The sequence below is a fragment of the Astyanax mexicanus genome, chromosome 1 (assembly GCF_023375975.1).
Source record: "Astyanax mexicanus isolate ESR-SI-001 chromosome 1, AstMex3_surface, whole genome shotgun sequence".
In the NCBI taxonomy this organism is placed as follows: domain Eukaryota; kingdom Metazoa; phylum Chordata; class Actinopteri; order Characiformes; family Acestrorhamphidae; genus Astyanax; species Astyanax mexicanus.
The window spans coordinates 132,767,364-132,791,548 of record NC_064408.1 but is presented as its reverse complement, the minus strand read 5'-3'; the positions used below and the strand labels follow the sequence as shown (position 1 = coordinate 132,791,548).

General features: G+C 38.1%; 1 protein-coding gene and 1 long non-coding RNA gene across 5 annotated transcripts; both read right to left on the bottom strand.

Moving 5' to 3' along the window:
* Positions 1 to 1,089: 1,089 nt before the first annotated feature.
* LOC125785701 (uncharacterized) lies at positions 1,090 to 2,669 on the bottom strand. The gene is made up of 3 exons (XR_007428033.1): positions 2,497 to 2,669; positions 1,597 to 1,814; positions 1,090 to 1,485 (listed from the first exon to the last, which is right to left on the bottom strand). It is a non-coding gene; the product is annotated as an uncharacterized LOC125785701 (long non-coding RNA).
* A 200-nt stretch (positions 2,670 to 2,869) lies between these two features.
* Positions 2,870 to 17,806, bottom strand: LOC111188805 (uncharacterized). 4 transcript variants are annotated; one of them, XM_049469181.1, is made up of 12 exons: positions 17,505 to 17,806; positions 10,558 to 10,717; positions 7,563 to 7,681; positions 6,919 to 7,011; positions 5,425 to 5,601; positions 4,968 to 5,096; positions 4,788 to 4,835; positions 4,578 to 4,703; positions 4,320 to 4,490; positions 3,829 to 3,875; positions 3,225 to 3,535; positions 2,870 to 3,047 (listed from the first exon to the last, which is right to left on the bottom strand). In XM_049469181.1, the coding sequence occupies exons 5-12, from the start codon at positions 5,563 to 5,565 to the stop codon at positions 3,028 to 3,030; spliced, it is 993 nt and encodes a 330-aa protein (XP_049325138.1). In that variant the 5' UTR covers positions 5,566 to 5,601; positions 6,919 to 7,011; positions 7,563 to 7,681; positions 10,558 to 10,717; positions 17,505 to 17,806; the 3' UTR covers positions 2,870 to 3,027. The 4 variants fall into 4 exon arrangements, with proteins under 4 accessions (XP_049325138.1, XP_049325136.1, XP_049325137.1 ...); XM_049469179.1 differs by having other exon boundaries at positions 10,558 to 10,701; XM_049469180.1 differs by lacking the exon at positions 7,563 to 7,681 and having other exon boundaries at positions 10,558 to 10,701.
* Positions 17,807 to 24,185: the final 6,379 nt, after the last annotated feature.

Below are 24,185 nucleotides of genomic sequence, written 5' to 3'. Positions count from 1 at the left end.
AGATGTGACCATGGAGGGGAAAACAATGGAATGTGTCTCTTCATGGATATCTTCCGAGGCTCAAGCAGGGGAAGTGCTTTACGAGGGAGGAGCACTCATAACCAGCGCATTGAGGGACTATGGAGTGATGTGTGGAGAGGTGTTACAAACGTCTATTATTCATTGTTTGCATGGCTGGAGAATGAAGGAAAATTGGACTCCAGTAATGAAATGCACATGTGGGCTCTTCATTTTGTTTATCTCCCTCGGATAAACCGTGATCTCAGATTGTTCATTAATCAGTGGAACCACCACAAGCTGAGAACTGCCCACATGTCACCGCATCAGATTTTTGTGCAAGCTTGTTTGTCACAACATTTGCAACATCACACTGGCATTCAAGGCCTCTTTGGAGCAGATGAACAGCCAGAAGCGGAGGGCGGCGAGGCAGGGGCAGCCGCAGCGGAGGGCGGCGAGGCAGGGGCAGCCGCAGCGGAGGGCGGCGAGGCAGGGGCAACCGCAGCGGAGGGCGGCGAGGCAGGGGCAGCCGCAGCGGAGGGCGGCGAGGCAGGGGCAGCCGCAGCGGCGAGGCAGGGGCAGCCGCAGCGGAGGGCGGCGAGGCAGGGGCAACCGCAGCGGAGGGCGGCGAGGCAGGGGCAGCCGCAGCGGAGGGTGCCTGCCTTTGACTGGCATCGAACAGTGGATGTCCCTGTGAATCGGTTTATACTCAATGGAGAACAATTGGAACACATCAGGCAAAACATAAATCCTTTGGGGGGTGCAAGAGACAGTTTAGGAACTGATATTTTTGAACAGATACTTAACTACCTGTCTTGAATACAAATGCCAATTGCTCTGATCCAGTATTTTTAACTTTTTGCAGACAGACTTCAAAATGTTAAATACCCATGTTTGTGAATAAACACGCTCATATCTTGATTAATGATAACTTTTAAGAATTAAACAAATTCAAAACTGTTAATTGTGTAACTTATTTCAGGGTGCCAGGGTATTGAGAGATTTAATATCAATTTGTTCTATGATTGTCATGGTAATTCTTTGTAGATGGCTATAGGAAATTCACATAAATGAATAAAGTCATTACACACGTTTTAGAATAAGCAAGCACTCGTAAGGTTTATTACTGACAAACAAACCAAATACAATTTAATATATAAAATACTTCAAAAGCATTCTGTAAACAAAAACAAGTTTTAGAATCACTTGGAATTATCAAAAAAATTATTTTAAAACTTCAGGCCTCCCCAAACTGGGAAGCACAGCCTAGTCCAAGCTCCATGTTATTTTTGAATTCAGTGTAAGTCTGGCCTACAGGTAAGTGAAGAACCAGTGAACATGTGTTGGCCTTTGGAAACCTCGCTAGTCCATCATCTGGGTGCAAAAATGCCAGCTCTGGCTGCATTGGAAAACCCACTGCTGGGATTCGTTGAAGGCCAGTGGCAAAAATGAGCACATGCTCAAGAGTTATTGGATGGGCAAGTCCACCTGTATAGCAATACCAAAAGAATGCATCATAGCAAATAGTTGACTTTATGAAAATAATTTTATACACACAAAAAACACATTTTCTGTATCATCTGGCAGAGATACTCCTACCTTCAACCTCTAGGAGCCAATCTTTCCAGAAGGCAATGGTCCTGGCTTCCAACCGCCTTCGGTTTGATGCTGGCAAAGATCGACACCTGGCATGGAAAAGTTCCACAATATCGCTGGCCTTCAGTGGCGTTGGGTCGTAAAGAAAGACTTTTTCAAAAGCTTGAGGGTGTGAGGTTACCATCTAAAGGACCCCAAGTGTAGTCAGTCCATCTTTAAATCTGACACCAAAAAAGAAATAAGATTACAATCTGAATTGAAGTATTTACATTTTTACTCTGGTACTGATTTTTATCATTCATAATTAGAGTAAATGAGTTGTTAAAATTATGTAATCATTTCAAATATTAACAGAAGGTGAAATGCATTCCAAGGCTCATATGAACTTGGTAGTTGTCGACTAACCTTTTCTGCTTATTATCAAATATTGTGAACTTGATTTTTACCCATTATTGTCTAGCCTATTCTATAATTTTATAAATTATTAAAAATCATTCATTGTGATTTCCAGATATTTTTTTTGCATATGTGGAACAAACCACCATTAAAAGATTTTGGAAAATCTGGAGAAATCTCTGTATGTTAAACAAAGCCGTAAGCTATCCAAACCATTGTTTACATTCACACCCTTCTGCATCCCCAAAGGCAAGTTAAAATTAACAGCCAATGCAGCCTTTCAGTGTGATTAATTCCGCTCTGTCTTTAATTCTGAAAGACACTCATCCCAGTCTCTCTGTGGCTACCCAATCATCTAACTCACTCTTTACAAATTAAACAAAAAATATTGCAGCATTAGATCTCTTAATAAATAATATATATAATTATATAGTATAATATACACTATGCTATCCAAATACTATACAACCTCAGTTTCAACATGTGAAATGAATACTGAGTACTTACTGTGTGAGGGCTGCATTGATTCGGCCTTCACAGTAAAACTGAAGAACAGCTTCCATCAACTCCTTCCTGTGCTCCAAGGATCTGAGGTGCCGTAGAGCTCCCATCAGCGCCAACTCTTCAGCAGTTTCACTAACAGCCTCCCTGGCATCATCAAGCGTATCTGCACTGTTTATCTGGGGGTAAAAATTAACACTAGCTTTGATATAGTAAATTAGCATCCATGTTAAAGCAAGAACTGTTAGCCAACAATGTTCTTCATTAAATAACTTTTACCAATTGAGGACTGATCTCCACGGCAGAACCTTGGACACTAAGTATTATAAAACAAAAGATAAAAATATGTTACATGTGTTTACTGATCCGTAAACTTGCCTTCTCCAGTTTAGCTCTGAGACCATGGTCTACCACGTCCTCAATGGTTGCTGGGCCAGATGGTAAACCAAAGACTTGGCTGAAAAGCCTTTTTGAAAAGAAGTTAGGTGACACTCCCCCGTGGATCAGGCAAACAGACAACATCTGTCCCACGTTTTTCTAGGTGTTGGTGTGAAGTGCTGCATGAGAAAAGTACACTGAATGATCAACCACAACAATTGTGAAAAAGTCGTGATACGCATGCGTAATTTCAAGAGGCTTAATTTTCTAAAAAGTTAAAAACCATTAACTGAATTATACAAGGAACTTTTAAATAAATGTACGGATTTGGTTATTTTGCTTGCATTTAAACTTACCAATGCTGTCAAGTGCAAGGGTGCGTTCTTCTGGAGGCCCTTCAAATATTTGGTGCCCTTGTAGTTTTCCCATAAGCAGTCTGCAAAACTCTCTGGTAGGCCCACCATCATCTACGGCCCCTTCTCCTCGACCATCCTCATCAATGAAGACGATGTCTAGTTTTGACTCAGGGTCAAAGGTTGGCCTGTTGAAAGCTCTTAGAGCACATTCAAACTCTTCATCACGAAGAACGTTTATTTGATTGGCAGTAGGAGCAAGATGGTGAACCCTTGCCTTCAGAGTCTGCAGTGCAGCAGCAATGTCAAAAGCTCTGCATAGGGGGTGGGGAGTGGGGGCGCAGAAGAAATGTCTCTTTTAATACATACAAACAATGTAAAATGCAATATCAATTTAATGCAGGCATTATATATTTATTGTAAAAATTGTTTTTCCATACAGCTATGAATTACATGTAAAGTGGCACATAATAAAGGATGTGATTTTTAATAGCAGCAGGAGTGGGTAATATGAAAATATATACTGCTATACTATTATAATTGTTAATGCTAAATGAAATCAAACTCTGAAAATTAATATACAAGATGTTTGTGTTCAAGTACTTACTCTTCAATATCCTCCTGGTCTGGGCTTGATGGACTGAATGAAGGACTCTGGGATGGAGAAGGAGCAGGAGAAAATATGGGGGCTGGGATGGGTGAAGAGGGGGCAGGAGAACAGGTGGTGATCGTGGTGGGTGGAGAAGGAGCAGGAGAAAATATGGGGGCTGGGATGGGTGAAGAGGGGGCAGGAGAACAGGTGGTGATCGTGGTGGGCGGAGAAGGAGCAGGAGAAAATATGGGGGCTGGGATGGGTGAAGAGGGAGCAGGAGAACAGGTGGTGATCGTGGTGGGCGGAGAAGGAGCAGGAGAAAAGGTGGTAGATGGTGCAACTGGGTATGGGCCACATGCTATGGATGAATTTGATATAATATTCTGAAATGAATTGATAAACAGAGTTAACATATGAAGGCTTACTTAAAATGGCTAAAAACGATACAACGAATACAGTAAACATAACGATCCCCTCGCAGAGAATTACATACAATGGGAACTCACCTCCACTTCATCCCCTGACATCCACAGAATGTACAAAGTACACTGTGCAGTGATTCCATTGTCTGCTAGTGAACCTCTTTGGGTACTCAGGATTGAGATAGGAGACATAGCTTTCTGGAGTGAAAATATTTCACTGGCCATGTCTACATTACCTGCAAAGGCAACTAAATCCTGCAAATTCAAAGTATATACATTTATTACTTATAAGCATGCAGACAGCTGTGATCTCTGAGGAGAAATATAATAAGGGGAACACACCTGAAATAGCTGACTTGGTAGGAAGCGCCTCCTTTTTAAGCCACCATCAGGATATTTAAACTGAATGACCATCCCATTTTCAGGCTCTGGTATGGAATCAATCCATTCATTTCTTGTATTTATTACCTAGACACAAATAATTGTAAATGTAAGTGATTGATTTAAGGTTTTAGTCTTTATAGGGCAATACCTATTACTTAACTAACTTACGTGTACTCTTCTTAGTTCACGCTCCAGGAGTTGCCTTCGCCTTCTCTCCTAATGTAAAATGAAACTTAAGTTTAAGTGCTAAACAAGAAGGGATTCTCACTGTCTAAACTTAATTTTGCACATTTAGAAAGTGTAAGTTAAGTGCGCAAGTTGGTTATATGATTGTCTGCATTTTCTTACCCTTTCTCTGTCTATTTGCAGAGAAACTTGATACTCTTCATCCTGTTGGCAACGCAGGGCACGCCACTGCAGCAAGACTGTACTTTCTCTTGCAACAGACTGGTTGTCATCCGGATCTATGAAAATGTCCTGAAATTATAGAGGATATAGCTTATGTACAGAAAAGCAAGAATTATACTGTTATGCTGTTTGATCCCCAATTCACAAAATAAGGCTTCAAACTGATTTAGACAAAAAGCATTACTAAATGCTTTTTAGTAATATTAATTACTTAATATGTTTAATATATTATTGGTTTAAAATAAGCATTAGATAGAGGTCATGATTTGGGAAAATGTTTTGATGTCATTACCTTATTATGCCTGAACATTGAAAGAACCCCCTCTTATTGATGTTAACTGTGAAAGAACTGACAGTCTGTCATAGTATGGATTTTAACCAAATACCCTTCACATACCTTCCCTGATCTGTCTTGCTCCTCTTCATCAAACCCATTTTGCTTATCCTCCTCCACCACCTCCAAGTTTTGTTCCTCTTCCTCCAACCTGTTTTGTTCTTCCAAAATGTTCTGGTTTTCCTCCAGCATTCCATCCCCCATGCCGTGGATATTCCTGACCTCTTCTTCCCCATTTTCCTGTTGGATTAACAATGAAAAAACGCAATCCAAAATAATACAAGTCAAATGTGTTTTTACTTTTTTACTTTTATATTAATGCAGACAATGCAAAACATTGCACACATTTCAAAAGGCATGGCTGCAGAAAAGAGGGTATAAGCACTTGACTGGCCTGTCTACAATCCTGATCTGTCCCCATCAGACAATGTTGCACACATTAGGAGGTGTTTGCAGAAAGAATGGGACAGTACAACACATGAAACAATTTCATTACTTTTATCCTCAGGTACAAAGACATCATTTAAGTGTTGTGATAACAAATAGCACCACTACAAAGTGGTTAATAAGGTCAAACAAAAAAGATCATTCATCGTGTATGTTTAAGGTGGCAGTAAATTCAGGATTTTGTAGATAAAATTATATGAGGACAAATTTAAATGCCTGCAGGTGTGAGGTTTTGTAGATTGAAAAGAGGCAGTACAGTGTACAATGCATCTTATATGATGTGTGTAAAATAGTTCACAAAGCAGATGTAGAGTATGGCACGATGCAGTGGCAAAAATCCCAATCTGCAGGGAATTTTGGTCAGGTCTGTGGCCAAAACACCAAACTGATGGACAGGGACTACTGACAGATTTAACGGCTTGTGGACCAAAACTGCCGTACTTCCAGGCAATAATTGCTTCAAGAAGTAAATGCAGATCCTTCACAACCAATTTCTGAAAGAACACTGTAGAGAAATGCATACCATGTAGCAAGCTTAAAACTCACTAATGGACCCTGTCAGTCAGTTTCATGTTTTGGCCGCAGTTCTGACAGGAATTTCCAGTAAACTGGATTTTTTTGCCACTTCTGGGAGACCCATATTATTGATTTAAACAAGACATTCACATGTACCACCTCTTCTCAATGTACAATGTATAGCCTGATCATTTTAGTACAATGCCTTCTGCAATGGCCTGAAATAACTATTACCCTCAACAAGCAAGGTGACAATTTTTTTTAGTGTCCCTATCGTTTTTAAAATGTGTTGCAGAGTTGAGGTGCAGAAATGGTGTGTATTAAAAATTAAATGAATTTGACAAAAACATGAAATTAGGTTAGTTCTTTCTACACTAAAACAAAAAACAAAGTAAGCATAGTATTTTAAACTGCATGTTTCATTTAAGTATAAAGCATTTAAAATGCCCTGGAATTTGACTCAAGTGACAGTATCATACCATTTTTCTGATCTTCTTAGCACAGAACAGGCTTTTATAGCAGCCGGACAGACTGAAGTAAGCTCCAGTCGGTGGATTCTCCTCTGTCTGTCAACTCTGAAAAGGCAAAAGTCACCTTGTACAGCAGGAAATTCTTCTCTTATTTTTTCAATAAAAGCAGCTTCTGGCATGGAGAGTGGCACTACAACTTTTTTCACTGTTGATCCCGCTGTTGAGGAAAAGATAAAAACATAAAGGTTGAAAACATTTTACATTTAATTCATTCATTATACTGTATATTGTCTCCTGCATATTAGAAAGCTGAAATTTGAGACAACAAGCTAATACACGATTTCATTGTTTCTAAATAAATCTATAAACATAGTAGCAATTGTGAACACATTCGTTTGGAGAATCCGGTCATAGTCTTCAGAAATGCAGCATTTCTTTGTGATAAAGCTCCTTAAAAATAAAAAAGCTACCTTCCTATGCTAAAGAGACTCATGTCTGTTGAGTCTCAAAGCATTACATATGTCCAATTATCAAAATGTGAAATGCAAAAAAGGGGAATGCTGAATAAATGGAAATGAAACAAGTAACATTTTTTCTAAATAAAGATGCTATTCCTTACTTGAACAGCTTGTCAGTTAATTCAACATGTCTGACAGGTATAAAACATGTTATACTATATGGAGCCCATCTCAACATTCAGGTTCCCTTTTAAACAATTTTAAATTAATCTTGTCTTTACCCCTGTCTAAGTCTGATCCCTCAACTTACGCCTTGGTATAAACAGTGTGTCTTGGCCACTTGGAAGAACAGCCAATCTTATTGTCGTCAGCCGCTGTTTGGCTGGTCCTGTCCTCCTGGGCTCCTGATCTCTTCTAAACTCCCTGAGTCTTTATGAGAAAAATCACTCAAGTTAGATCATTGGAAATAAAACTATTTTCACCAAGTTTTTACATGACGCATAACGGAGGCTTTTTATGAAATTATTTCTTCACTAATGTAAAAACTGAGCTAAACTTTGTAAGTTTGTCACATTTGGGGTACAAGCCAGCACTTAACTGAAAACAAATGCAGCTGCATAAAATATGAAGAACAACATTTTGTAATATGGATTTGACTAGGCTCCCCATCCCCAAGCACATGTTGCACCCACAAGGACGTGTTAGCTTGCTATGCTAAGGCTCAGAAAAGTGGCTAGGTTAGAAGGTCTATTTACTTTACATTATTGTGCTTTATAACTCCATGAATAATATACATATATTATTTGTTCTGCTTAATGTATTCTTTTTTGCAAACAAATAGTAAAATTCTTACATTTAATATTAACAATAAATAAATAAATTATATTTCAGTAAGATTAGATTTGTTTTCTACAGGAACAAATAATACCTGCCCTTGCCTATGTCACATTTAGGATTAAACTTGCACTTGCATTTCATGTCAAACCTATCCACCAAACCTGTGTATTTTATTTTGACAATATATTGAAATGTATTGTATCTTTTGCATCTGTGAAATCATACAGATGGAACACTGTATTCAAACTAATATTGTCTATATAGAATCTCACAATACATCGATTACAGCAACTTCAGTCTGTTCTTAAATATTGCCAATGACTTAATGACTGGCTTTTAAATCCCATAAAACATCCATAATCACAACTTCATTCTGATCTAAGACACGTGTATCTACCTGTTACAACACCTGCCAACTGGTACTAACACAGTTTAAATCTAGTATATTGTGGACATTTAGAGTTCTATTGTGGTATATGAATTTAAATCATATTACATCAATCTGATTCCAGTGTAACCCCTGTCTGTAGCATTTGATCCATATGTATGAATTGATTTGATGTAATCTAATATTTCAAGAATGGAATTAACTTAGAATGAATATTATGAAATTTAATAAATAGATTAAAATGGATTAAAGTAGGAGATAACTCAATGTCATAATACCACCAAAACTGCCTGCACTATTTATTGGTGCTATTTGGCCTGACTGTAGTATTTATCTGTCTAAACGAAAAAACTAATCTTACAAATGAATCTTCAGCCTTTCTAGGGACTATGACTGAACACATGATTCATTAGTGCAAATTTGTTTACTTTTAACAAACTAAGCCTACATAGTGCAGCCTCCACCCAATGAAACTACCAGTTTAGATGGTGGGAGATTTAAAAAAATATATACACATATATTTTTTTTCAATTTGAAGATAAGACCTAATGTTAGCAAAATTTTAGTTTACAAACCTTAGATTTAGATTAATTCATTATGCCTATTCCCACTTTATAGGTAATCTCAATCCTTGAAACACAGGTTAGTGATTCATGAGGGATATCAATAAGCTTTTTTCACGCAAGGAGAAGGGGTCAAGTTCCGGGCGAGGTGATGGGTAAACCAATTTCCGGTTTGGAGCACCGCTACGAAAATAAATGGGTTTTATCACTCCTATTTTTTCCCCTGCAAGACGATGTTGCCAGAACCGTCGTGGAACTATCGAGGAACTATCGAGCAAAACTCCTTAAGGGATATAAGTTCTTTTTCGAGCAGTTTAATTTTGATTATAAAGGTAAATGGCTCCAGTTCTGTAGTTGAGGTTAACCAAGTTAGCCTCTTAGCTCCGTGCTCACTTAACCTTCTAAGTTATCATTTAAGCCTTCATCAAACTGTTTGTATATCTTATTGTTAAATAAAGTATATAGTTTATTGTACTATTACAGGTGCCTGCATTTATTGTGTCTAATGATTTTGTGTGTTTAGTGTCCAATGTTGGTGATAAGGAGATCCTTGTCTAGGTTAGGTCTAGGTGCTACTGGTGTTCTGTCGAGATGTGCTACCCATCCGATATATGCTTCTTACAACCAGCGCGCCCGCACAGACCTATTTTTTTTTTTTTTTTTTACGATTTTTCAGTTTATGTTTATCTACAACTCAGTCATCTTTTGTCAAAAGTGTGAATAGCAATTAACACCAAAAATAGCAATAATAAGCATTTAAAATACAAAACATATTTATCTAATCATGTCTAGTTACCTAAACATTACTTTTGGATACATTAAGTTATTCAGTTGTTTAGCTTATCCAAATATCCTTTTGGAAGCATATTTATAAAAGTGTGCTTATGTTTGTATTTGTAAATATATGTTAATGGGAAATATAGACTAAAGTAGCACGATTAGACAGGGTAGCACAACCGGTCATAACACCAGTCCTTAAAGAAAAGCGAGGAACCACATAAGATATTTCGGATAGAACAGGTCAGCTGGCTCACGGTTACAGCACTGCAGTTCGCCATTTTAATTTCCCCAAATATATTTTTAATACAACCTGATGGTCTGTTGATTTTTATATAGTCCACAACACACACATTTTGCCGTCACGTGGATGAAAGGAAAGTCATGTTTTAGAAGAATACACGTATGATGTGCAGGATTAAGCTAAATAAAGTGGAATTAAACTGGATGCGGACTACAGCTGATGTTTCTGAGTACTCTGGGGTACATTTTTGTTGAAGTATTTTGCGACACTATATCCTCCTTATTAGAGTAAGCCAAGTATCCTCTTTAATAAAACCCTTAAATTGTGGTACCAAACTACACTCCGTGATTTACCTTCTGATGCTGCAGTTCGGTTTGTTTAGTTCAGTAGTAAACATCCTATTCATCTTATTCTACTTTAACAAAGAGATAATGTTTACCTAAGGTAACGTTAAAGGATATTGTTCCTAGTAAGTTAACCCACAAACTTAACCAACCTGTCGACCATTGTCCCAGAAGTGGAAGGCCTGCCTTCAGTTGCAGATGCTCGATTAACAAGCTGTTGAAATCGATCAGCTATTGCTTGAAGCCTCTGCTGATTCATTTCTTCTGCGCCAACGCTGCGGCCAGGGTTGCCAGATCTTGAAACACAAACAACTAGAGCTTTAAATGAGCACAACTCTGAAATATTTACTGGCAAATGTAATAACTACAAATAACACGCTGCTTCAGTTAAAGGAATATTGAAAACTACATGCACTGTAAAAAGTTTCCACAATATTGTGATTTTCTATTACAGTGAATTATTGTAAATTTACAATCTCTTATTGGCAACTTTTTTGCCATTAACTTGCTGTAATAAATACATTATAACACTGTAATCCATCTTAACAATAACCAGCTGTAATAAACATTTTTTACAGTCTTTACCTGGCAACTCGAGTTGCCAATAAAAGATTGTACATTTACAGCAATTCACTGTAGGAGAATATTACAACATAATACTTTTTTTGAACAGTCAATTACTGTAAAATAACTTACAGTACATTACCACTTTTTCCAGTAGGTAATGGTATGAATGCATATAAATACTGTAATTATTCTTTACAATAACTAGCTGCAACTCTTTTTTTCCCCCTGTCTTTCCCTGGCAACCCAAGTTGCCAATAAAATACTGTAAAATTGTTAATAATATAAATCTTGAAAAAAAACAGCTTTTTTCCATATAGTTAGAAGAAATTTAAAAGTACAAATAGTATTTCAAAAGATAAAACATACAACATTTGTTCCCATCAAGTATTTATTATAAAAAAAGTCTGTCACAATATGTACCACTTTTAGTTTCATTCAAATTTCACAGTAATCTGTATTAGAACATTGTCAAATGATATATATTTTCCAAAATACATTTGTTTTCCCATATATAAAATATTCTATGTACTGCTTCAAAACAACTCAGGTTACATCTATATATTCAGGTTACATCTATATATCCTAATCTGGATCTGGGATCACACAGGGGAGTATAGGAAAGAACAGAAATCTGTTGAAGAATCACTCCACAGGAACAATAAGAATAACAGGCTGCTAATTTACATTAACATAACCAAAGAGGAAATACACTGTATTTTGGTATAAAAAAATAAAAAATAAACTGCAACAAACACAATAAAAATAAAAAGTGTTAAATAAACCATATGTTTTAGATTTTAGATTCTTTAGGTTGTTGCAAGAGTTACCAGACCCAAAAAACAAAAGTTCACAGCACCCCAGATAAGAGATACATATTTTGCTTTGTTGAACAATTAAAATAAATACCATTAAAATAAAAAATGAAGTCATTCAGACCATGAATGAACACTTAAGTACTAAACTTAAGTGTTCATTCATGGTCTGAATGACTTCAGTATTACAATGTAAGAAAAATAAATAAATAAAAATAAATAAATGAATGAAAAGGTGCATCAACTTGTGACAAGTACTGTATGCTATTAGATTTACAACCAACTTACACGCAGTCAATAGGCAAACATATCTACTAGTACATACCAAAACTACAAAAAATGTTAAACATAAATTTGACATTTTGTCTTTTTGTAATAATCATGAAGATAAATAAACATTTTCACATTATGCAGTAGTATGCTGAAGACAACATTTACACCGACATGCAAAGCCAGTCGAAGTCCATTAATTTCCTTAGAAGGCTGCAAACTTTGACATTCATGGAGTGTTTTTTCTTCTCCACTACCTTTCCACTTCTTTTGCTCAGGACCTGCTCAGTAGATGTCTTAGAGCCAGTGGTTGTGTTGATTCCCACAAAACATCTGCACAGTCAGAAAAAGAGCTGTATTAGAACATTTTAAGACAGCGTCTATAGGGCAGTTGTAATCTGTAATGTTCTATTTTCAAATGAATTCCCTCTATATACATTTCTAATCTCAATTGCAACAGTTTATTTAGGTGCTATCCTTTTAAAATGCTACAATAATATATTACTTAAGTTATGTGTTTAGTGGGATATAAACAAATAATTGTTTTTGTTGGGCTATGTATTTTAAAAAGTCCTAAAATTAAAATTTTATTCCATCATACACAAGAATGTGAGGCATTTGACCTTTTTTTGCACATTTCTAAAGGAAATTAAAATACAGTTAATTAAAAATGACTTCATATTTAGTACATGCAAATGACTGACTCATGACCAATATGTTTTGGCTGCGAGGTCTTATTGAAATTTTTTTGTGTGTGTTGAAGTTGGCTCATGATTACTGTGTGATACTGATGTACATTCAATCATGTTAGAAATCCAAATACAGCTTTAATCATTTTAACATATTTAAACAAATATGCGGCTCAACTTTTTTAAACTAACATTAAAAAAAAACAAAGAAAAAATGTACCCAAGTAAACCATTTACCAAATTAAAGGGATGAATTATACTGAAAGAAAAGGGGAAAAAAAAAAACACCACACCACACCCCTAAACAAAATCACACCCAAAGCGAAAGTGTTGGACTTTTAAGTAACCAAATAAATAATGTGGAACTATTTTTTGAATAACACTCATTTACCTTTGGATAAAGTCTAGAGTGCATGAGGCCTCTTTTTGGTATTCCAAATTAAAGTTGTAGAATGAGGCAAACAAAGCTGCCAAGCCTGCAGCAAAGTTGGGATGTGAAGACAAGACCACCTGACCTTCTATACTCATCATCCAATTTGCTGAGGTCAGTGTCTCACCTTAAATAGTTAAACATTTATTCATTAATATAAATGTCTCTGACCAACCCAAGTTGCAATAGTAAACTAATTTAGTACCTTGAACAATCAATCTTGGAGAGTCTGGTAAAACTGATTCCTCCACATCTGCTGGTGTGGCTGTGGCCTAAAGCACAAACATATATACAATAGACTAATATAAAAGACATAATTTCAGATTCACTCTAACAAATAACCCCACAAGTTTTGGAAACTGAAAGCAGAAGTCAAATAATAAGAGTAATTATTTAAATGCAGATTAAATTTACTTACATCAACATGGTGCCAGTATGGTAGCTCGACCTTGACAGAATTTGCTGGACTTCATTTGTTGGTTTTTGGTGAAAAAAGTTAACGATCATCTTCCCTCTGTGCTCAATTGCATCAGTAATTTTTTCAAGGATAGAGATGTCAGTTAACAGCTTAAAGTGATTATAAATTTCTTTTGGTGTAAAAAGAAATGGCCAGCCAGTTTTGAGCTCCACAATAGATGGGGCTGGACTTGCATTGATGGTTTTTCGTTGCAAGTAGTAGGTCCTCTCCATGAGCTGAGTAATGTGCCCGCTCTCTGCTGCTGCTGGACCCTCACGAGCATAAAGCTCTTTCATTTCCTCCTGCTTCTCTTTCAGAATTGACTCAGTTTCCCCTTGAGGACAATCAGGTTGCCATCTGATGCACCCATATTGGTCCGATGGCCCTTTTGCTCGGTTTGTAGTTGGTGAACTGGAGTGTCCTTTCATCCTTCTGCGCCTTCCTATTACACTGTTACGGTTGAGGTGTTCAACTCGCGTTTTTAGCTGGTTCACCAGTGAAGCAAACCCACTTCCAATTCTGGTGCCATCTTTTAGAATGTCTGCAAAACTTTCTGGATATTCCTTAACAACCATCTTGGCGACTGTAACGCAGTCTGATCTAGTAGGATTGGGCTCAATAAGTCTTATTTCGTCTACAATGACTTATCATCTCCCGACGGTCTCGAGGAGTAGGCCGCTGTTGTGCATTTATCGAGAGTTTTATTCCTTGGGGCATCTTGCTCCATGGGACCTTAAACTTGTCGAGCCAAGTACTAAGATCTATTACTCTGGATCTGTCATTTGGGCTGGATGTACTTGGTGTACTGATGGTGGGTTGGCTATTCCTTAGACTTCTTGATACGTCTGCAGGTGTTGGACTTTGGACATCTGAACGAAGAACAGAACTTAATTCTTCTGAAAACAATAAAGAAATGCAGAATTGTTACATTAGATAAAGAGTTTCAAAAGAACACTTGGGGGACCAAACTAACAATTAGTATTTACCATGCTTTGAGAGATACTCTTTTTTGCTACTCATTTATTTAGATGCAGAAAGTCTGCCAGAATCAATATACTGTAGAATGAGTTTTCCAGTTATAGTTTCTATTTCTATTTATCCCGATATACTTTTTAGTACTTTCAGAGGTGTGAAGCTTGTTACCAAAAAGTTAGGTTGTGCCTGGATATAAGCCACAATAGTGACATTCTGTTTAATACTCTCCAGGGAGAACACTATAGTCTAGATGGAAACAGGGGTCCACGAGCACATAGTGGATTTTTTTTCGTCACCTGTTTTTCCTAAACTTTGAAGTGTCTATTTTAAGATTCTGACAGGTAACAGGATGAAATAATGTCCCATGATATTTATTTTTAACCCTTTAATGCATCTATGGCAATTCTGAACCTGAAAAAAATGATGAAGAAATTGGCATATCTCCTTGAGTTCACAAACTTTACAGATAAATGAGCACACTTTTCCATACAATTCTGGGCCAAGGAAGTCAATAGAATGGTTATTTCTAAGTTTTTTAAACATTTTGACTCTTATCTGGGACAAAGAAAAAGCAGAAAATGTTAAATGTGACTGTATGTTTTCACATTATACTAATTCCTGCACACTAAATAAAAACATCCTGAGATTGTACTTAATCCTTAAAGTGTGTAATTTGAGATTCTGACGGGTAACAGGACAAAACATGTCCTGTGGGGCGTATTTTAAATTTTTTACTACATCTATCCCAGTGCCAAACCTAAAAAATGAAATTGGCATAGCTCATTCAGTTAAAACCCTACACAACCAAATGAACACACTTTTCCATACAATTGACACATGTTGACTTAATTCTGGGACAAAAAAGATACAAAAATTAGCAGAAAATGTTATGATCGCCTGTATGTTTTCACATTATATTCCCATTATAACCCTAGTCTATTTTTAGATCCTGACAGGTACCAGGACGAAAAAAGTAATTAGCTGCAGAACTAATTGATGATAAAATTCAACAATGTACTAAAAATAAAATATTAGTATAGTGGGGTACTAACATTTTTTATCCTCATTATCACCATTGAAGAGATCATAAAAGTCTCTTTTAAATCTCAGTCCCTTCCTCCAGATCATCGGTCCCCTCTCCAATCAATTCTGTCTCTTCTGCTCTTGCAAAAATGTCAACAAGAGAAGGAGGGAAGATGGGGCAAACTGACCAGACCGGCTCCAACACCCCCTCTTCCATTGTCTTCTCCCAACTCATGCACTGATCGTAAGGGTTTGGCCTTTCAGGTTTTGGCTGATCTGTCCTTTCTTAGAAGCCAACCCTGTAGTTTACTCTGTCTACATTAAAACTTGCATCCAGGGCTCTGTTAACACCCACCATCTTTTGCAGCATCTTGGTTCTCACAGCATCAATGGAGGTCAGTTGACCATGGACATACATAACATTATCTCCTGTTGGAGCTCATTGCTGTCCTGCCACAATGTACCAAGCTGCAGCTTCTTCAAGAGAGCTACTTTTCCCTTGCCCTTGAGAGCACTGGTGCAGCATAGTATCCCAGAAGAGTGCTGCAGTATTTAGATCCCAGAGCTCCAGCTAGCTCAGAGACATTCACTACATGCTAAGGTTGACACTGCTGACATGGTAAAGGAGGTTCAGTAATGTGTCTGTGTTCGGGGTCCTCATCACACTGGACTTGTACCCCCACTTTACAGCTTGATGGAGGTACAGGAAAACACGGGTGTCTGTCTCCTCCTGGTTTAACTGCATGGCGTGGATCTCTGAAACCTAAACCCTTAACAAAATGTACAATTTTTAACACATACCTGTATATTGAACACACTACAATTCTAGCGCTCCATTCAAATGTTTTTATAGCGTTTGATATGTGATGACAGCCACAGTTAAGCACCGATAACTATGGTCTAGCTAGTTGCCGAGCTACCCACTGTCTTATAGAATTACTACAAACCTAGCTAGCCAGCTAACACTAAGTAACTATAGTGTATGTCAGCTAAATAAACTGTAGTTAGCTCGCTAGCTAGCGAGGTAACGTTAGCTACATTTAGCTGATATACACCACAGTTAATTAATTAGTGCTAGCTAGCTAGCTAGGTTGGTAGTCATTCCATTAGACAGCAGTTAGCTCGCTAGCTAGCTACATTTAGCTGACATACACCACAGTAACTTGCTGCTAACTAGCTTGACTGTAGTTAGTTAGCTGGCTAGCTAGCTAACCTAGATAACCTAGCTGCATGGCACACCTTTAAACCAAATAAAGAGTTAAACTAAGTAGTTAGATGTTTTATCAACTGATCATACTTAGGTTAATAAAACACACATTCCAATACAACACTCCAAATAACTTCAATATGTTCCATCTAACCAATAACCAATGAACAGAACCAACAAAGCTAACAAATGCTACTCTAACAACAACTAGCTAGCAAACTCTCTAAATAAACCAGGTTTGGCTTGCTAATAAGCCTCACGTAGCACCACGTGAATCTAGTCTAATTTAAAAAGATTCCTAAAACAAAGGTTAATTCTTACTCACAAATGCAGGTGTTCTTGGAGTTTTCCTCAGGTGGGTGATCTCAAGAACAGCAGTAAATCCTGAGGAAACTTCTTCTTTCCAGGGGAAAACCGAACTGCCTCTTTGCCCCCAGTAGGTTGTGGTTAAATACACAGGTGGCAGTTGTATTTGTAGGGCATCCCATGATGCATTGCGTTCTACAGTTTTACAATGGAAAATCGTTAAACAGTTATTTACTGTATGGTTTTACTGTAAAAAAATACAGCAATTGGTTACAGTGTGCATATAATCACTACTAAATAGATTTTACAGATTAAAATAAAATACATTTAAACATTAGGTGTTTAAAGCTTCCCAGTACTTACAAGGAGCATCACAGGTGCTACGGTCAGCGTTGCGCGCCAAAGAATGGGGGCGAGGTCAGGGTGGGTCTTTGGAGGGGCTTTTTTGCAGTGTTTGGATTCCCCCCCTCAGATGTGAGTGCAGTGGTAGCACCCAATTTTAAAGTTACGTGTTAACGCGGCACATTTTGCCGTCTTAAGACGTTGTTACGTGTTAAGACGTCCAAAAGTAACGTGTTAACACGGTAAGATTTGCCGTCTTAAGACGTTCAAATTGGACGTGTTAACGCGGACGTCAATGTAGACGTTAAGACCCAAAGGGCGTACCATAATATTTTACACCTGAGCAAATAAAATCCGTGAGCGCTGAATGAAGTAGGCTCTTGCATTCAAAAACTCCGCTCTCGACTTTTGGCAGTAAAATGACGCCATATTAGTGGTGTTTGTACCGGAGATGGAGTCGCTCCACACGGTTTACACGTTATCTTGTTTTTTCGCGACGTCAAAGGAGAAATATATCACCTCTCCCCTCTCGCTCTCCCTGCTGCTGAACACTGTGGAGTTAATATCTAGCTCCGTAAGTAACGGCAGGTTAATTCCCGGGTTTTGTATTTAACCGTGCAGCGGTTTCGTCTCGTTTTTATTTTTTTAATACTGTTTTTATTTAGTTATCGTCTCGTTTTTGTCTTGAAAAAAAGCTTAGTTGACGAAGACTATGACGAAAATTATTCCTCAACGAAATGAACACTGATTCTAAAGCAGTGATTGGTTGATCTCCTCTGATTTACTCTCTTAGATCTCTGAGATCATCACCCCACAATTTGCTGGCTGGATCTCAGACTCTTCTTTATTCTAAAGGGGAACTCTGGTGTGAAATTAAATAATACAGCGCTTTTAGCCAAAGCTCCCAACAGGCCACAATGCTAGGAGCATAAAGTTACCTGTGGAAAGAAATCACTATTTTTACACCATTAATAAGCCTAAAGCTGTTTCACACTTCATGAGTAGAATTCAGACAGCCCTGATGTTTAAAAAAATAGGCACAGAGAAATTTTAAAGTGATCAGAAAGTTTACTAACTGTGATTTTTAGTGTTGATAATGCTGAGTTCCCTTTCACTCACAGGGTCTCGCATCACTAATCTACTCATCAATGATGTTCATAAACATCAGGACCTCAGAGCATCTAAGAGCTGTGTGGAAGGAAGAACCTGGATTAGAACTTTCAGAAGAAGAGTGGAATCATGCACTGTGAAAAGGTCCATCACTGTTTACATTTCAGTAGAAACAGAACAGCTTACTTTTATCTAAGTGTTGATAATCTTGTAATAGGTGTTGTTATAAAGCTCTATGAAATTAGAACATGTATGTTTGGAAAGTTCTGTGTTTATCCCTGCATTCAGTCATTTTATTTACTTTTTGTTATTTCTTCTTCTTTATGTAATTGTGTAAAATTCATGCATTGTATTGTTGCATGTATTTGTAAATTCAGACCTGAAAATGTATAAATCAAGTAAAAAAAAGACTCAGGACTCAAATACTGCAACTCAAATACTTTATTAAATACGTAGGGGTACAGTGGGTTCTCTAAACGAGCAGATTCAACACCAGTAAACAGCAGCCAGAGAAAATCAACATACCATAAACGATAGATATATAGTACATATTACAATATATATATATATATATATATATATATATATATATATATATATATATATATATATATATATATATATATATATATACTAGGGGTGTCACGATGGAAATGATGTCATGGTCTCGAGCCTCGAAGTGAAAAAGAGGATGGACGATCCCTCCCTCTAAGCTACGCTAATGGTGCAGCACACTGTAGCCGACGCCGCGGACATTGTGACTGCTCAAAGAGCAGCTCTTTCTCCAGAGAATGTGAACATTCTCATCTTCTTAAAGAAAAACTTAAAAAATATATAAAAATAACAGCTGTTTTGTCTAGCCTCAAATATGTTAATAGTTTTGGTACCTTAAGGAGCATCTTTCTCTCAGATAAAGTTAATAATATATCTTTATTAAAGAAAAAGTCTTAAAGTCTTATTTTTCATGTGTAACTGTTATAGTAGGATAGAGTTCAGTTTGTTAAGGCTCTAATTGTTCTATTATTTTGTACATGACTGTTCCTGTATTTTTGTATTATTTATTTTGTTATGTTGCACATTGCTGTTTTAATAGTGCACACTGCTGCTACCAAAAAAAGCCACTAGATGGCATTACATATATATCTTAATTAAATTATTTAAATTTGAGCATTAGTGCCTAATGTGGTGTATTACAGATCACTTGTATCACTTTGCATCACTTATATCAAGCCCACCTTTTGAAATAAGATATTGTAAATTTGATGAATCAAACCAATGACTGACCATAGACTAATCTAAAACTGGCATAGGCCTCTCTGCTGTAAAAAAAAGAACAAAGAAAATCGAGAATCGAATCGAATCGTGATCCTAAAATCAGAAATAAAATGGAATCGAGGATTTAGAGAATCGTGATATATATATATATATATTACAATAATCACTAACAGTGTGCTGAATGATAAAGGAATAAGGACTTTTTTGTGATTATATATATTTATTATTGAAAGAATGTAAAATACAGTTTATCATATACAGATAAAGAATAGATGAAACAAAGCGGTTAAAAAATTAAGAAGAGCAAAAGAGAAAAACAAAAAAACAAAAAGTGACGTTTAAAATTTAACCCACAGCAATGGTGACATCACACACACACACACACACACACACACACACACACTACACACACATTACACACACACACACACACTACACACACACACACACACTCACTATACACACACACTATACACACACACTATACACACTATACACACACACACACTCACTATACACACACACACACACACACACTACACACACACACTATACACACACACTATACACACTATACACACACACACACACACTACACACACTATACACACACACAATACACACACACACACACACACACACAGGGTTATTCTATTTTACACAGAGTCACTGAGGAGCCAGAACCATAAAACCCAATCCCTGCATAGAGGGGCTGAGTAAAGGTGGTGTAGAATGTGTGTAAGTGTGTGAGAGTGTGTGAGTGTGTATCAGAGGAGACTCTGTAGAAGGACAGAGTGCCGGAGGGACAGTCCACATACACTCCTACTCTCCTACAGCCGGAGGGAGGAGTGGAGATTTCAGTTCTGTTATTATTGTGTTCAACAGAGTAACTGTTATTAGTGCAGATCAGACTCCAGGAGTTTATATTCCGTCCAAACTCACAGTCTGATCCTAATCCTTTCCTGCTGATGGTTTTATAACTCAGAGCTACAACAGCTCCTCCTCCTCTCCCGCTCCTCCACTCAGCCTCCCAGTAACAGCGTCCAGTATCACCAGTTACACCAGTATCACCAGTTACACCAGTATCACCAGTTACACCAGTATCACCAGTAACACCAGTAACACCAGTTACACCAGTATCACCAGTTACACCAGTATCACCAGTAACACCAGTATCACCAGTATCACCAGTATCACCAGTTACACCAGTATCACCAGTATCACCAGTTACACCAGTTACACCAGTAACACCAGTTACACCAGTAACACCAGTTACACCAGTTACACCAGTATCACCAGTTACACCAGTATCACCAGTTACACCAGTATCACCAGTAACACCAGTAACACCAGTTACACCAGTATCACCAGTTACACCAGTATCACCAGTAACACCAGTATCACCAGTATCACCAGTATCACCAGTTACACCAGTATCACCAGTAACACCAGTAACACCAGTTACACCAGTAACACCAGTTACACCAGTAACACCAGTATCACCAGTATCACCAGTTACACCAGTAACACCAGTTACACCAGTTACACCAGTATCACCAGTTACACCAGTATCACCAGTAACACCAGTAACACCAGTTACACCAGTAACACCAGTTACACCAGTTACACCAGTTACACCAGTATCACCAGTTACACCAGTATCACCAGTAACACCAGTTACACCAGTAACACCAGTAACACCAGTTACACCAGTAACACCAGTATCACCAGTATCACCAGTTACACCAGTAACACCAGTTACACCAGTTACACCAGTATCACCAGTAACACCAGTAACACCAGTTACACCAGTAACACCAGTATCACCAGTATCACCAGTTACACCAGTTACACCAGTTACTCTCTCTCTACTCAGAACCTGCTGATAATAATCAAATCTCTCTGGATGATCAGGATACGACTGCAGCTCCCATCTCCTCCTCTCCACCCTCCTGTTCTCCTCACTCAGAGAGAGACCAGGGTTTACTGTGTTTAGATCCAGTGTGAAATCACAGCCGTCTGAAAACAAGAACACACACATTACACACACATTACACACACACTACACACACACACACTACACACACATTACACACACATTATACACACATTACTCACACATTACACACACTACACACATTACACACACACTACACACACTACACACATTACACACACTACACACACATTACACACACACTACACACACTACACACATTACACACACATTACACACACTACACACATTACACACACTACACACATTACACACACACTACACACACATTACACACACACACACTACACACACACTACACACATTACACCGCACGTGGAGAGACGGAGAGAAGTTAACCAAACAAACCTTTACAGCCGCTAGCTACGGCGAAGCCTGTGAATTACGAGCCACAGTCCGCTTTCTAAGATCAGCACCTGAACGCAGCAAATCATGGAAGCCATTGGGAGCAATGAACTTGTGATCATTAAAAATGAGCTGCAACGTTTGGAACAGGAAATCAGGGCACTGCTGGACCAGCAGACTAAACTCCAGCAAAGAAGAATTCACCTGGAAACGGCGCAGAGTTTCTCCCACTCTGCCAGTGTGAGCGTTTCATCTGGAGCTGGCGTGGTAACATCAACACCGGCTAGGAAACCGCCACCCCCACGACCTCTTCAGAAACTTCGTCCAGGAATTATCTCCTACACCCCAGCATCGACTGAGGGAGTTTGGGAGTTTCAGCGTCGTAAAGGTAGAAGATCTTCACCTAGACCTCCACTACCGGACTTCACCACCAGCAACCGCTTCGAATCCCTCAGCTCTCTCTCCTCGCCGGGAGCACCGTCTTCTCTGGAGAACGTCCTGGTCATTGGAGACTCCATTGTGCGGCACCTGAAACCAGCTCCAGCTAGAGGTTCGGCATCAGTTTCGTGCTTTCCCGGAGCTCGTGTTGAGGAGATAGCCAGAAGAATCCCGGCTGCGCTGAGGGAGAATAAAAGCATCGGAACTGTGATCGTTCACGCCGGAGTTAACGATATGCCGGCGCGGAGGAGCGAGATGCTGAAGAAACACTTCGAGTCTTTAGCGGAAACAGTGAAGAAGACGACGTCCACGACGAAACTGGTTTTCTCTGGACCGCTGCCCACTTACAGGAGAGGAAGTGAAGTCTTCAGCCGACTTTCTGGACTAAACTCGTTCCTGAAGAACTGGTGCATGAAGAATCATTTTGGATTCATTGACAACTGGGATCACTTCTGGGAGAGGCCAGCGTTCTACCGGAGAGACGGACTGCATCCAAGTCGGAAAGGCTCGCAGGTTTTGTCAGATAACATCACAGCGTTTCTACACCAGGTATGACTCGGAGAAACGGGGGTGGATCACGAACGACTCCCCCCTCCTCCCCCTCCATATACATCTATTCCTCTAGTTATTAATAATCGGAAAATAACTCAGGTTAAGCGTAAATGTAGAAATGTGTCTAACCTAATTACTGTGGAAGTTAAATCTGAGAGTCGAAGTTCTGAAAGGCCAGAAGAAAGTTTTAAGATGGCTCTTTTAAATGTTAGAGCTCTGTCCAAGAAGACTCTTATTATAAATGATCTGATCTGTGAGCGAGAGTTAGATTTTCAGATGACTGAAACTTGGCTTGATTCAAATGGAGCTTCCTCTCTTATTGAAGCTGCTCCAGATTGTTATAACATTTTTTCACTCTGTGCGAGAAGGTAGGAAAGGGGGTGGCTTAGCAAGTGTCTTCAAAAATGTATTTAACTGCAGAATTGTATCTTTTGATAGTTTCCAATCATTTGAATATTTAGCAATTATATTAAAAGGTCAAGAGTCAGTCCTTCTGCTGACTGTTTACAGACCTCCTAAACATTCACCCTCCTTCCTCCCTGAATTCTCAGAACTACTGTCTATCTGTGTTACCCAATATGATCAGATTCTTCTTATTGGTGATTTTAATTTTCACATTGATGATGTTTCAGATAGAAAAGCTTGGGATTTTATACAACTTGTAGAAACGTTTAATTTTAATCAGTATGTTACTAACCCCACCCACAATAGAGGGCATTCTTTAGACCTAGTAATGTCAAGAAATCTGTGTTTAGATATTAATGAAATTTTAGATGTTGCAGTCTCAGATCACTATTGTGTATTTTTTACAGTATCAATCTATTTAAATAAGAGGGTTAGAAATAACAATCTTACAAAGAAAAGATACATCAAAGCATCAACTGCTAATGACTTCATTAACATTTTAAACAACACACCAATTCTTTATGAAGACCTTGATGTAAATGAAATGGTCGACATTTTTA